The sequence below is a fragment of the Vidua macroura genome, chromosome 9 (assembly GCF_024509145.1).
Source record: "Vidua macroura isolate BioBank_ID:100142 chromosome 9, ASM2450914v1, whole genome shotgun sequence".
NCBI lineage: Eukaryota > Metazoa > Chordata > Aves > Passeriformes > Viduidae > Vidua > Vidua macroura.
In genome coordinates this window covers 6,034,615-6,049,846 of record NC_071579.1, presented here as the reverse complement: position 1 = coordinate 6,049,846, position 15,232 = coordinate 6,034,615, and the positions used below count along the sequence as shown (strand labels likewise).

Sequence of the window (15,232 nt, the reverse complement as noted above, 5' to 3'; positions counted from 1 at the left end):
ATTTCTTACAACTTTCTGTACTTTTCAATCTATGTCAGTTTTGGAAGCAGTTTGTTTTCTCCAGTGTCTTGGTTTCTCAATACTTATTTTAAAATAACTTGGTTTAATTAATTTATTGCTATTTCCAGCAAATTATTCACTATAATGCTTCTCACAACAAAGAACCCTCAGGCATTGATAATTTGATGTTCATTTTTCAGCCTAGACTTTTTTGAAGTAAATTAGAAGTGGTTTTTTATAGTATGAAGAAATCATAAATCAAATTTCTCATTTGTAATTCTGCACATCTTTTTCTAAGTGGAGCTGGCCTATCAAAAGCAGGAGTAATAAATCATTTAGGAAAGCTACAGAGACAAGACATTTGGCATCTATAAACTGATAGATCTGGGCAACAAATAGATAAAGACTCATGATGATGATTAACCAGTGGATGATTCTAGCTAATGATATAAAATATTAATTTAAGCATCTAAAGTAATTTCTGTGAATTTAGTACTTAATAGCTAATTAACTTCGTGATGGAGAGATCCTTTTCTCTTTTTTTCCAATTGAATTTTGTATCTGCCATTGTACACTTCTCAGGTTAGATTTTATATTTGACTTTTGTGACTGGAGCTGGTTTAAACTGGTAAGCTGGATTGTATTGGTTCATTAAACATTTTCCAATGATTTCTGTGACTTCTTGAATTTTCTTGTCCACTGAAACTGAGCAATGGGCTGGGATTATTTTCACTCAGCTCCTAACTAATCCCATCTAACAGCTTTCAAAAGAATGGTGAACAGGACAGACAAGGGGCAGAAGGACAGACAGACAAAGGGCAGAGGGCTGCAAGTCCCAGGTCAGCTTTTCCCAAAGGAAATGCAAGGCTGAATTGTTCAGAAACAGTGACCTTTAAAGGAATACTCAGAATATTCTGCACTTAGAGAATTCCTGTCTTCCAGAGCCATTGCAGAATTCCTCCCAAGTGCTACAGATTGAAAAATTGGATTGTCTGATCCTTGTGGCTCCTTCCTCCCCCAGCTCTGCCCTTTGCTTTGGTTTTCCCTGCCTGTACCCTCAGTACCTTGTTTATTCTCTCAGGATGTCTCTCCCTCTGGTGTCAGTCCTGCTGCTCCTGCTTAGACTTTTTGCAAGTTTCCACAAATTCTTAACATCCTCTGACAGCTCTTTAAAAACAGTATCTGTCTTCTCATCTTGAAAAAGTAAAGGGGAAGGAAAGGTTAGTTATTTTAGTTTGGGGATTTTTTTAAGAGGAAGAACAAGCCATGTCTGTCATACCGTAGGAAAATGAGTCTTGTTCATTCTTCAGCATAACAAGGGCATGGAAAAACTGTTTCTGATGAAATCTTCAGGTTAGAGTAGTTCTCAGCAGTTTTCTAACCTTAGGTCCTGTACTTGCATAATGTCAGAACTTGTTTTTCCAAAAACAAACATTCACTTTCCCCACAGCACAAACTACCCTGTTTTTCATGTTATATTTGTTGCATTGGTAAAGTTCTATCATTACTCACCTGAGCAGAATTATCCTTGATTTAAGTGAAGGGAAATTGCATCCATCTCCTTTTAGGCTGATTGAAAAATAAAAACAATAATTTCCAACTACAGCATCTGTGGAGGGTTGAGAGTTGAGAGATCTTTGGGTGTTTTTAGATGAGCCCTGAAAGCACACGAGTGCTTACAGTTTTACCCCCTATGTGATTTTAGCCTGAGTAGTGTTACATAGAGAATCATGGAGTGGCTTTGACTGGAAGAGACCCCTAAGGTTCATCCCATCCCACCCTGCCAGGGCAGAGACATCTCCCACTGTCCCAGCCTGCCCCAAGCCCCATCCAGCCTGGCCTTGGACAGTGCCAGGGATCCAGGGGCAGCCACAGCTTCTCTGGGCACCCTGTGCCAGGGCCTGCCCACCCTCCCAGGGAGGAATTTTGTCCCAATATCCCATTTGCCCCTGCCCTGTGTCCATGGGGACATGGAAACATTCCCTGTGTCCTGTCACTCCAGTTCCTAATGGAATGGATCTCTTCAATTTCCTTGCAGGTCCCTCCAGGCTCCCTGGAGACACTGGCAGTGTCCTGAACAGCTCATTGATGGGAACAGAGTTTGGTGATGCCTTTATGCATTTTAAATACAGTCTGACTTTTCTTTTTTCTAGGCCTATTCTGTCTATGATGAAGACATTGGCTATTGCCAGGGACAGTCCTTCCTTGCAGCTGTGCTTCTGCTTCATGTGAGTTGCAAAATGAAAGCTTTGCTATTTGAAACCAAGGCAGCTGTAAAATCAGTTGTGGTGCAGCCATGCTGTTTGACAGATATTTATTGTTATTTATTTGCCTGTATTAATTTTCCTCTTGTTGCTTTTTGGCCATAAAGATTAATGGCTTCTATCTTCATGAAAGTAGATTTCCTTTATCTGGGAGAAATCGATTAAATTCTCAAGTACTTCTGTGTCAAAACCTGAGTTACATATTAATTTTTTCTTTTAATTTAGTTGTCACCTAAGTAAGCTTCCTTTGTGTTTATGGGGAATTTTACTCCAGGAGACATTCTCAGAGCACCTCATCAAAGCAAGTAGAATCACTAATTTTTTGGAAGATTTTTTCCTCCTAGGGACATTTTGTAATATCTTCTGAGGGAAAGCTGACTTTTTAACCTTGATATTTTAGCCTGTAATCAAAAACTGCACAAATTTTGATCTGTTGCTTCCTTTATAAACACATGGGTGTATGTCCAGAGATAAATAAATAAATACACAGTTTTTATAGGTACAAGATGCTTTACATCTGATGTCTCAGTGGCAAAGCAGCAGATTCAAATAGTGTATTTATTGAGGTAAAGACTATCTGAGTAAGCCACCCCAAAGCTCAACCACAATTCTTACTCAAGCTCTTGTCTGCTTTTTCTCTCAGGTTTTAATTAGTAAATTATCAGTCAGGATTGAAATACCTTTTGAAGTGTGGGTTTGAGACAGCTGCTGGTGTTAAATATGTTATACACGCACTTCCTAAGGCATTTGGAACTCAAATTCAGATTAATTTAAGTTGTAACTCCTAGGGAGAGCTGTGATTCCTTGAAGTCTTGAGAACCATGATACACAGCAACAGTGTTGCAGAGAAACTTTACATCTTTTAAGAATAAACCCAAAATAAGTCCCATTATTGCAGTCTAACATATACTGTAAGATAGCTTATCTAACAGTTATTTTGCAATTAATTTTTTACCCAAAGCAGGATTTTGAAGCTGCACTGGAAAAATGAGCCATTTTCAATACCAGAGTTGTTTAGAAATGTGTGGGTGTCACATCTTTTAACATTTGGCTAATACCTCAGCTCCTCTACCTTAGTGCTGTGCTGTCATTACTACAAAGAATCAGCTCTGTTCTTAGTGCCCTGTACACAGGGAATATACAATGGAAACTACACTCATTTTAATATATCCTTTATAACTTTTGGTTTCATCAGAGGCGTCTTGGTTTGGAAGACAGGTGTCTGCTAAGGAAGGCAGGAGCCTCCCCTGAAATGGAAAAATATAGACCGCTTCTCTCCAAATTGTTATAAATTTGAAATTAAGGGGGGCTCTCAGGCAAAAATATGGGAGTAGGAATAACAGTTCTTCATTAGGGAAGAGAATAAAAAGATAAAATAAACAATGCAGTGAACCAAAACAACACTGGCAGAGTCAGAATACAACCTGACACCCTTTTAGTCAGGGTGTTGGCAGCAGTGCAATTGGAATTGTGGCTGCATTCCTCCTGGAGTGTCAGGTGAGGTTCTGTTGGAGCAGTGATCCTGTAAAAAAAGGGCTGTAGTCTTCCTGCAGTGGAAGAGGGAGCTGTTCCTCTGGGAAATCCAGTGAAGGAAAAGCCATGCTGGTGTTCCAGAAACTCAGATTATATCCAGGTAGGAATGCTTGGCTCCTCCCTCTGGGCAGAGCATCTCACAATGGGATGTTCTAGTTCTTATCAGTCACGCAGTGACATTCAATGACCCATTATCAGCAGATGTCTCCCCTGAGAGAGGATTGGTTGTGGAAGAGATAAGGAAACCTGCCCCCTTAACAGAAGACAACAACAAGATGGGAAATGGAATACATCTTTCTTCTCAATCTGGGACAAGAGGCTATTAAAATGAAATGCTTGGAGAAGGGGGAAGCAAGGAGTCTCAATGAGCCCATGTGACTGGAAGGCTTCCTAAGATGCCCTCAAACTCCTCTTTTTTCTCAAATCCTCCAAACAATCTATATGCTGTGAACACTTGTAAGACCCTCTGTAACTGTTCTACCTTCTCATGGATTTCTAGAGCCCTTCCTTTCCCCTTTTCTCCCTGGGACAGGTTCTCCTTTCTCTTCAATGTAGATGTGTTTCAGGGATGGTTGGGTAGCCTGAACCTCCATCCTCTGTTTTTGTCATTTTGCTTCTTTGATGGAATTCTCATCAAGGGTATGCAGGTAACTTCTAATCACAGGGAAACAGCGTTGCCAACTGTAATAATTGTACTGTGAGGCTCACAGTACTTGACTTCTTTTCTTGTCTATTTTTCAGAGTCATTGTATGTGGGGGAAAAAACACCACCTAAAATTTCACTTTAAAAAATTACAAATTTCTGGCTTTTGTGATTTCAGAGAAACTATATCTAAATGTTAAAAATCAGAATGGCAATACCCAAAAATTGTGTTCTGCTTAAATAAAAAAAATATATTTATGATTTTGAATTCTTGAGGTTGGTAATACTGGAGAACCTTTGTTCACTGAGAGCAAGGACTCAGGGAGCTCTTTGACCTCTGTTCCATCTCCTATCTTGGGGAAGAAACGGTTGGCAAAGCACAAGAGTCTGACTGAGTATGTAGGGTAGATGTGCCTGTGCATGAGTACCTGTCATTTCATTAGAAATAATTGTATTTTACCAAAACCCCTGAAATTTGCATTCATGGTCTTACAGAGTAGATTCAAGCCTTTTGGTCAGGATAAAATTATTTCTTCACTTTACTTTGTCTGCAGCTTTTTATATGCAGTCTGTGGGGATCATTCCATCCAGATAAAATTGTGATTAAGAGCTTTGAAATTCCTAAGAATTTCTCTTGGGTAAATGAAGCCCAGACTAATAGGCATCGGCCAATCTGGAAATACTCTGTGCTAACCACTTACTTTCCTTCCTTACTTTCCTGATGTCTGAAAATGAAAACGAAACTGTCTGCCCATGGCCCTGGAAACAGGCCCTAATCATGGACTGAGCATAAGATGAAACCCTGAAGGGAAATATCAAGAGCCTAAAATTCTCTTTGAAGGAAATGCTGAGCTTTTATCTATACCTGATAATTGATAAGAGGCTGGCAGTAGGCCAAGTGAGTGAACACACTAAAAGGTCAAGAGTTGTTCTTGATTCTCAGCAATTGTTTTCATTTGTTACAATCTGGTGTTTCCAAAAGAAAGCACATCTTGAACGTGATGGAAAGGTTGGTTTGGGTTCTTTTTGTGCCTGTCATTATTGTGTTACCGGAAGGCACAGGGGAAGGTGATGTGGAGGTTTAGTGACAACAGGGCTTCTCACCAAGTCAGCATTCAGTGGGCTCAAGCCAGCAAATAGATGTGTGCAGTGGTTCAGATGACTGTGTTAGTGCCACCTTCCAAGGCACTGTTGGATGAGAAATTTTGGTCAGAATGGAACAGAGATTATTGATGTAGGGTTTCTCAAAAAGTCAGCATGGTAATAGATGGGGTTGTGGGGAACTTGACTTCAGAGTTTGATGTCCTGGGAATTGGATGTAGGTGGATGAGCATTGTTCTCACCAGAGGTTGGTTGTACCTTAATTCTCCTGAATTTTTCCCATTTAACCAAGTATCTCTCAGTAGACATCACTGTCATGAGTTGTTGCTTTTTTTTAACTTGTTTTTATGTGCCTGAGAGCTGTGTACTGGTTGTTCTCATACCTATTTGACAGAGAGAATGCTGCTGACAGTTGTGCTGCTGTAGGGATATAGAAATACATGAACCTTCTTCAAAGAAGGGCTCACAGAGCCAAAGCAAGATGCTCATCAAGGAGAATAGTCCCACTGAGATTTTAGTTGGTTAATTCAGCATTCACAGTACTTGGCTGAAAATTCTAATACATCCCAGGTTCTGAATTCATTGTGTACAAGGTGTTTAAGTGTGTGTCTGTGTAATGCATGTCCAGCCTTAGCTCTGTTATTAACCTTACTTTTGTGTATTTTTTCCAAACAGATGCCAGAGGAGCAGGCATTCTGTGTATTTGTGAAAATAATGTATGACTATGGCTTGAGGGACCTCTACAGAAATAACTTTGAAGATCTCCATTGCAAATTTTTCCAACTGGAGAAGTTAATGCAGGTGGGGCCAGAGTAACAAATTCTCCTTCGATTTGTTTCATAAATGGAAATACTGTCATGAAGAAGAAATTAATGCTTTGCTTCCAAAAGCTATTGGACAATAAAACCCCCTCTCCTTTTAGAGGTGGGGTAAAGCAAATTTTAATAGCTGAATTCAAACATCTTGAGTCAGATTTGTTTCTAGTTTCTTTTGTCTCTGATGCACCACTTCTGCTGCTAATCTTTGTATCTAAGCAGAGCAGGTATTTGCGTTTTCCTCCCCTCTCTGTTTGCTCCCTCTCTGTTTCTGATGTTGCTTAGGGAGAATGTCTCTGTGCTTTTGAGGCCAGTGTATCCTTTGGACTGCCTCCATCAGTGCCCTACTTTCCATGAATTATGTGGGTGTTAAGAGGTCAGGCAAATCAGGACATCCTGATGCTTATGAAATACCAATCAAGTGTGGACCACTGGGCAGGTTTTATTGTCTCTTCCAAGACTCTGCTCTTTTTTCAGCTGGAATTATTTCATCAAGCAGTTTAGCATAACTGAAGGGCTGCAAATGTTATACATTGTTGTTGTGACTAAAAAGGAATTCCTGACAGTTCATTAAGCCCTGCCCTTCTGTTGGCACAGTGAAAAGCTGCTTGCTGAAGTCAACTCTCACAGATAACCATAGGGTACCTCTGTGAGACATACTGAAACCAAACAAAACACACTATTGCTAATTTAATGGTATTTTTTCAGATGTCAAATTGTGCATATTTCATACTTGATGGAGTAGAATTGCATACTAATTAATGTGACACTTCAGTATATGGTCTTCTCAATATTCACTTATGTCCACACAGATTTTTAACAAACAAACCAGATTTTATTAACAAATATACTCTTAAAAAAAGTTACTTTATTAAGTGACTGTGTCATCACTGTTCAGTAGGATTTTCAGTGCTTATTTTGTGTTGCTTGTATGTGCTCCTAGTTAGAGAAATGGTCTGATGGAGTTGTGTGCTCTGTTGCTTTCAAGCTCTGCAAAATGATCTGGTTCCTGTAGCCATTCTTTTTTGTGGCAGAAGCTTTTATAGCAAGACACAGCAAAGGAATAACTTAAAAATATACAGCATGACATAGATTTTACAACTGCTCTGCCTTTCAACTGTTGAAGATTCTGTAATTTCTCAGTATAGTCTCAGTATATTCTTTGATACTGTGATAGAATCCACTGTGGATATCTTACTAAAAACTGTAACAATGGGCACTGAAATTTATCAAGAAACATCTTCATTGCTCAAAAGAAGCCAAGCTTTCACTTTGTTGTGTATTTTGATATTTAGCAATCCTGGTCCTTACTAGAAATATGGATCAAGAGCTCAAATTAATGAATAATAGGGAAACATTTATTTTTTTCCTTTATTGCAGGAGCAGTTACCAGACTTGCACAGCCACTTCTCAGACCTCAATTTGGAAGCTCACATGTATGCATCCCAGTGGTTTCTCACTCTTTTTACTGCCAAGTTTCCACTCTGCATGGTCTTCCACATCATTGACTTACTACTTTGTGAGGTAAAAAAGTATTGAATCAGAAATTCCTTCCTCCACTCCATCAGTGTTTCTTCTTATTTTATTTCATTTTGTTGAAGTCCTTAGCTGCTTCATTATAAAATGTGTGTATTCATGTACAAACCATGGTTATATGGAACAGTGAAACACTGGTTTGGTTTTAAAATTAGAACTGTGGATTGCCTCATTTTTTGCTGAGGGGTCTAATAAGGAATATCTGATGCACACACCTAGTTTTCATTTAATTTGTTAAATGATTATTCAGAGTTAGGAATTGTAATTTCTTGAAGACATCTAGTAAGGAAAGCTCTCCAAGTGGCTTGACTCAGAGTGCCCACAGACAGAAATGGTGATGCATGTTGGCCTGATATTAAACAAAGAGTGAGAAGGCCCAAACACAACTGAAGGAAGCTCCTTCCTTTTGGGTTTTTTTCCCTGCTGTTCCAACTAGGAATGCACTACTTCAGATACAAAATGGTGTGTCTCTGTGCTGTAGATACAGCTACACTTTCTTTTAAAAGCCAGTCAGAATAGGTTGATAATCTAGAATATTTCTTTTGGTAAAATACCAGTCCTTCCTTCTGTAAATGGGAAGTCAGAGTGTCCATGGCATTACACCTGCTTTTAAATCTGTCACTTATTTCCTCTCCAATTTCAAGGGGCCACAAACATGAAAATAAATAGATAAAATATTTGATAATTTTAAATGGTGAAAGCTTCACGAGTATGAAACACTGTTGACTCCAGTTCATTTTGTTAATTTTTATTGTGAAGTATTTTCTCTGAGAATCTTCAGGCTTGCTCCACATGCCTTGGTAGAATTTAGTCCTTGAGACTATTTCTTATTCTGCATATTGGTGCTCAGTTATCAAAGCAAGGTAGGGTAACATTGGCAATGTTTATCTCAGTGTGTCTGAAGCAATTGGGGTGGGAAAGAAGGTGAAAATCCAAGGAGAAATAAGAGAGTGCAACGTTAAAGCATGCTAGGGAAAGGGAAACTTGTCAGTGTTTGTGGAGGGTAATCACACACAGCTAAAGGAGCCTCTTTTACTACAGCTAAAAATAAACCAGAAAGAGTAAGAAAATTTATTTCAAGTGAGACGATACATGCAGACATTTTGAGAAAGAGTGGGGCAGTGAGGAGACAATGTCCTGAGGCACCAGTGTGGGCTATCAGAAAAATGCTTCTCAGAGTAAGGAGTCAACCACTCTCAAGTAACAAGCAGGTCTGAGAATTTGTGGGAATGGCATAGATTAAAGTCATATTAAAATAAAAATCTAGTTGGCCCTCATTGTAGACAGCAAGTCATTTCTGTAGGCAGAGCCAGGAAAAAGCCATTCCTTGACAGAGGACTGAAGTGTGTCCAGTCACCCTCTAGAAGGAGTTATGCGGGAAATCAAAACATTTTTTTCTGCATTAAATTGTTCCTTACTTTATCTCTGAACAACCAGCATGCTGGTAATTCTGGCAACTGGAAAGAGAAAAAACAGTGGCAGCTGCTAACACTGAAACATATTCTGCAGAAAAAAAATCCCAAGAAAAGCAAGAAGCCTTTGAAGTGAATTGTCTTAAGTTTTTAAAAACAAGCTTCCAGCCTTTTCCTTAATTTGTCATAGATACAGATGAATTTTAAATACCCTTCAAGTTCCTGACTTGTGCTTTCTCCACATCCTTGTCCTGTCTGTGGTTACAAAATCTTCATGTTCTTTGCAGCTCTTATAGGAAAGAAAAAATTAGGGGAAGAAAACCTTTAAAACCATTGCTGCTAACTAATACTTTTAAGGGAGCCTCTCTGGTTGCCTTGAAAATATTTGAATTATGGGTGAACAATTTGTGTCTTGGAATAGCTGATCTCTAGAGGCCCCTTCCAACCCCAGCCATCCAGTGATTCCATGTCAAGCCAGAGATTTTTGTGTTGGCTTATATTTTTGATTTTTGATTGTGGCTGGAAGAGTGAAATTGATCCTTACAGATACTCAGCTTTCAATCCAGAGAAGAGAAATACCTGTTGGAAGTGCTGTAATTTCCCAGCTAACCAGGGAGGCACATTTCCTTCCCCTGACTGCACATGGAACAGAGGCACAAGCTGAGGATGGGACTCCTGGGCAGAAGCATCACGATGAAAAAGGAGCTAAAGTTACGATTTAAGTAATTAAGTTTTATGGAGGAATTTTTTAAATCCCATCAATGTGAGTATCACTACAGTCAAGGTCTTCTCATCAATCTCACATGAAATACTGCTTCAGAGCAGTTTTATGTAAACTTGCACAAATTTGGGATTTGCCATGGCTTCTCTATGACTGAATTATTTTATTCTGTTGTCCTCTTAGCACCTTATTTTTATTTTTTAATTTTTAAGTTGTGACCAGGCTGAGAAGATGTAAATAAACCCTCCAAATTACTTCAATTTCCAGTGGTCTTAGAATATTACCTGAGTAGTTCTGGGGCAGAACCTGTCACCTATCCCCATGTAGAAATGAAATATATTGGAATTCTTTTTCTTCCCTGTGACAGAAGCTTGAAGAGAATTTTGGGCTTCAGGCAGGTACATCACCACAATGCCGTGGTACATCTTATAAGGCTCAGCTGCTTGTAATAAAAACACAAACCTACTGATCCAGGTGAAAGTTTTAATGTGATTACAGCAAACTGTGTGGGTTGGAGCCTGGAGATCTTTCTACAAGGTTCCTTTTAGCTGCCTGTCGCAGCTGTTTCATTTGTCTTTTCCCCTTTGCCATTTCTGTTTGCGTTGAAGAACATTTTTGTTGATGAAAAGCAGAGTTGTATTTGGATTTGTCAGTCTAATCTGTCAATATGACGTGATGTTATTGAACACTTCGCAAGCCTGCTCTGTTTTGCTGTCTCTTTTTGTTCTATTTTAAATTATTTATTTGAAGTCATGCTCAGAAATAGCAATTCATCTAGGTAAAGCTCTTGTCACTCAGAGCTGTCCTCAGTGCAATAGCTGCACCTCGGGTGTGCTACAGAATATCAAACAGTTGAGATTTCACTTCATTTTGTGTTTTAAACTATTCAATTTGAAATGAAAATATTTGTTGTAAAAACATTAAATAAATGACCTTCAGTAGGCATTTAGAAGAGTAAAACAACCCAAACCAGTTGGCAGATAATCTGTAAGCATTTTCAAAATTGCCATGGGTTTTTTTCTGCTTAAAAAAGAAAATTTTTTAACATTTTGTGATATATACAAAACAAAAGGAGGTGCAGAGCTCAAGCTGTCATTCCATTATTAGCTGAGAATTTTCAAACACTAAGGGTAACCTCCATTTTAGGTTGATCTAGCTATTTTTGTGTGCAATTTTGGGGAATAAAAAATACTTAAGGATAGTACTTCTCTCCTTTTAGGCAACGTGCAAAAACCTCTCCTGTACACTGCCCTTCCTGGGCTGGCACAGATAATTGTTTATTTTAGTGCTATAATACATAATTTGACTATGTAATTTGACTAAGCTGCCATTCTGACTGATTATGACTGGATACAAAGGGATGCAGCTGATTATCAGTTTTGAGTATGAAATTATTTAATGTTTACTAATATAGCTAATAGCAAAGAAGGGAAAGTGCCTTTCACAGAACCACAAAGAAGGGGGAATTGAAAGCTAGGATGCCATCACTCCTTTGCCTTTATTTATCAACTGTTGCTTTCAGAATATTGTGTAAAATATTTTTTATAATCGATTTTGAGAAATTGTCTGTTGTAACGAAGGCTGATAGGTGTATTTAAAAATAATTTAAAATGTGAACAACGCGGTGCTGCTAAGTGAACACTTGCTGATAGCTAAAATGTGGCATCACATTGTGGAGATTTTGTTATTGGGAGCACTCCTTCCTAATGAAGCATTGAAAATCAGAGCAGATTCACAAGTATTGGTGCTGAGGATTTGATTTGTGTCTTGTGTGTGTCTTGCTGGGGATGGATGTGCCAGGAAACGCCGTCTGGTACCGCTCAGGGCTGGCCGGCACTGCGCTCGTGCTGACTGAGGAGGAGGGACCATAACAGCCTGCTATTTCTGATCTGTCACTGTCACAGTCTTCTGTGATGCCTTCAACAGAGTTGAGAAAGAACAGATTAACATTTCAATTTATTAAACTTCCTCAGGAATTGAGTCAAGAACAAGCCCACTTCCTCTGTAAATCTGCACTGAGATGAAATGTGAATTAAATAGAAGATTGTGCACAGTCGTTTATCTTTTGTGGATCTATAGGGAAAGAAAAATTGAACTTTTTGGACATACTTGTCTACATTTGTTAGCCCTTCCACTTACGAATATTATAAGAACTCTTACAAAACAGAAGAATGGACTTGCTAGAAATAAAATATGGTAACAGCATATTAAAAGCTGGGCTTAAATTCTAAGTCAGTATAGCTCTGTGCTGGAGCTGTCTGTGTTGTTTCAGTACTATTTACCAGAGTGAAGTCAATGTCACACGTTACTTGGAAAAGGCCAGGAGCTGTCTGTTTGTTTTCCTTTTAGGAATACAGGCAAATAAATGTTGGCATTTAGACCGTGTGCTTCCTCCTGCCCAATCCCTTTGCATCAGGCCTGCTGGAGAGCTGAGTCTTGCTGAAGTCCTTATCAGCCACTGCTCTTTCATGTAAAGAGACTGGAAAGTATTTCTTTCCCAGACTGCTATAATTAGCTTGTAATTAATTTAGAAGAAGGAGAATAGGTTTTCTCAGACTCCAGATGGATGACTAGAATTTGAATGTGGATGTCCAGTGGTAATGCTGGTTTGCTGCATTCAATGATCCGTTGACATGTCTACCATCATCATCATTTTTGTTGCAGAAGTGGGAGATCTGCAATAGAGACAACCTCAGGTTTACTAGACCCGGATGTTTGGCTTTGATGTAGTTAGATGAGTTATTGAATCCAAAGGAAAAGTAATTTTAGCCTAATTCATGTGATGATCTACAGCTGTAATCTACTGGGGGGGTGGTTTCAGCACTAGAACAGAAATTAACATAGAAAGAAAGAAGGGTGTAGGATTTGTTTGTGTGTATGCTGCATGAGGAACTTCTTAAAGCTTTTGGATGTGTGTGTTAAAAACATTGTGATAATAATGATAAACAGTTATAAGTTCTTTTCAAAGTGAAGGTTACAAGTAGTATAAGGTGTTTGTATGTAAAATTCAGTCAACAGCAGAAATGCTGGAGGTGTGTAGTACCATGGTCTGTATTGCCATGGGGACTGGGGACACAAAATGTTCTAACAGAATTTATAATAATTCAGGCTTGGACCAAGGAGAAGAGTGTTTTAATAGAGAAGGGAATCTGAGAGGTTCTACGAGAGGGTTTAGCATAACCCTTGACTCAAGGATGTCCAGCTGTTCCTGTGAGCATCCATAATTTATGTATCTTCCAGTCATGGCTGCTGCTTGTTCATCCCCAAAATAACAAGGCTGATGATAAATGCTCAGCATGAGCAAAGGAAAAAGTCTCACAACAGTCTGCAATCCAAGATAACTTATGAGAACAGAAGGTACCTTTTGGGTGATGTTGATAAATTTTATGGTACTAAATGTTAAGGCTGCTCTTAGAAATGTTCTAAGATCTGGGTGAAAAAGGAGGAGTGACTGGTTTAAATGACCTCGTTGGGGCCTTAGAGGGGTGACACGTCTAATGCCATGTTCACACTATGTCTCTGAATTACTTTCCCCATTGCTCTTGAAATATTTTAGCCACCTGCTACTTGATGTTCACTTGGTTGTTTTTTCTAGGAATACAGTAAATTTCCATAATGCTTACTTAACACTAGTGCCATCTGCTGTATTGGAATAGCAGCATATCCTAAACAGTCTTGGCAAGCTTCAAAAACACTTTAGAAATAACTGAAGGAAAGTATAAATGAGAGAGTGATATTCCATGAGCAAATCCAGGAAGCTGAGCTAATTTGGGAAGTGTTTTTAAAGAAGAGGGTACTGCAGTCTGCCTGTGCTGAAACACTTTCCATTGCTTTGTGCTTGGAATCTGAGGCTGTTACGAATTTTCTGAATATGTAAAATCAAAATGTGACCTTTGCATTTGACTCATCACTGGAAAGGGAAGACCAATGTCAGGGCTCAGAGAGGCGAGGGGCAGGGCTGGGTCGTGGCAGGGAAGGGGAGAGGATGAGGAATAACACTGGGAACAAGATCAGAGGGAGTGCAGGGGGCAGATGTTCATTTAGTATGGGCATGGATTTTTCTTTGTGTGTGTGAGCACAGGTAGAGGGGGAACGAGGCACAGCTCTCTGTCAAGAGATGTTCTGAAGCCCTCACCTTGTCTCCTCTCATAAAACCTGGGATCTGGAAGTTTCCTTCTCCTTGAGCACATCTAACAGCCATTCCCTCTTTCCATTCCAGAGCTGGAGGACCTGTGTTAAATAAAAAGATGAAACCTCTTTTTCTCTCCTTGTGTGTGATAACACCCATGGTGCCCAGTGTGCATTTAGGCCCCCTTCTTTGTCCCTGGATTAATCAGATTTGGAAAAAGGGACACAAATGTCTAAAAGCCCAACAATTTAAAGCTTTGCAAACCAGAAAAGTAGAGTTAGTGTATGGCTTGGTTGACAAATGCTGCTAGCCCATAAGCAGCTGCTGGTGAATTAGGAATGTATCACTGCAGAAATACCTCATGCAAGGGAGCAGTTTGATATGTGGAAAAGACTTAAAATTTTGTGGCTGTAATTTTTATTCTTTGCAAACAGTCACAGAAGGTGGAGAGGAAAAAAATGTTAATCTCACAACAGCCTCTACCTTCATTCACCCACAGCAACATTTCAGCAGCAAATGACATGAAAACCACCCAAAACATGCAAATATTCACTTCTAAATCCCATTTATTTCTATTAAAAGCAACCAACCAAGCAAAATTTCATGTGAAATCATACTATTAAAGGTTCATGGTTGCCTGGTATTTCTTGTGTGCTGTTTTGTGCTGCAAAATACAAGAAAGTGACACAAATCAATACAGAATTCCCTCGTGCTGTTTCTGCCATCTCCCTGGTGCCTGCTTCTCTAATAGTTCAATCAACTGGCTTTAATTGGCTGTGTGTATTTTTAATGGAATTGTAGATCAGGGGGGAGATTTCTGTGTTTGCTCCTTCCCTGTGTGGTAGCATTTCAGGCAATGTATATGGAGTCACTGGGGGAAGCCCAGTCTGAGAACTCCACTGTGCTCACACGTTAGCAGTGTGAATTGTAATTTGTAATTTGTTTTTTGTTTGAGCTTTTCCTGTATCTGTTGTTTACACAAAACCTGCTAATTCATGTTGTGCCTTATTTGAACAGGAGTTTTAACCATTTTTTCCTTTCGTCATCTTGTCATTGAGCTAGAATAAATGTACAAGCC

The 15,232-nt window shown here is 39.2% G+C and overlaps 1 protein-coding gene across 3 annotated transcripts in view; it reads left to right on the top strand.

Annotated features, from left to right (window-relative positions):
• The window catches only part of RABGAP1L (RAB GTPase activating protein 1 like), a 232,992-nt gene that overhangs the window by 133,776 nt on the left and 83,984 nt on the right, over positions 1–15,232 (top strand). For 2 of the 3 annotated variants that reach the window (XM_053984798.1, XM_053984800.1), the window contains exons 15-17: positions 2,154–2,228; positions 6,217–6,342; positions 7,737–7,880. In XM_053984798.1, the coding sequence (XP_053840773.1) occupies positions 2,154–2,228; positions 6,217–6,342; positions 7,737–7,880 (345 nt within the window). The remainder of the gene's footprint in view (positions 1–2,153; positions 2,229–6,216; positions 6,343–7,736; positions 7,881–15,232) is intronic. The other variant, XM_053984799.1, reaches the window with a different exon arrangement.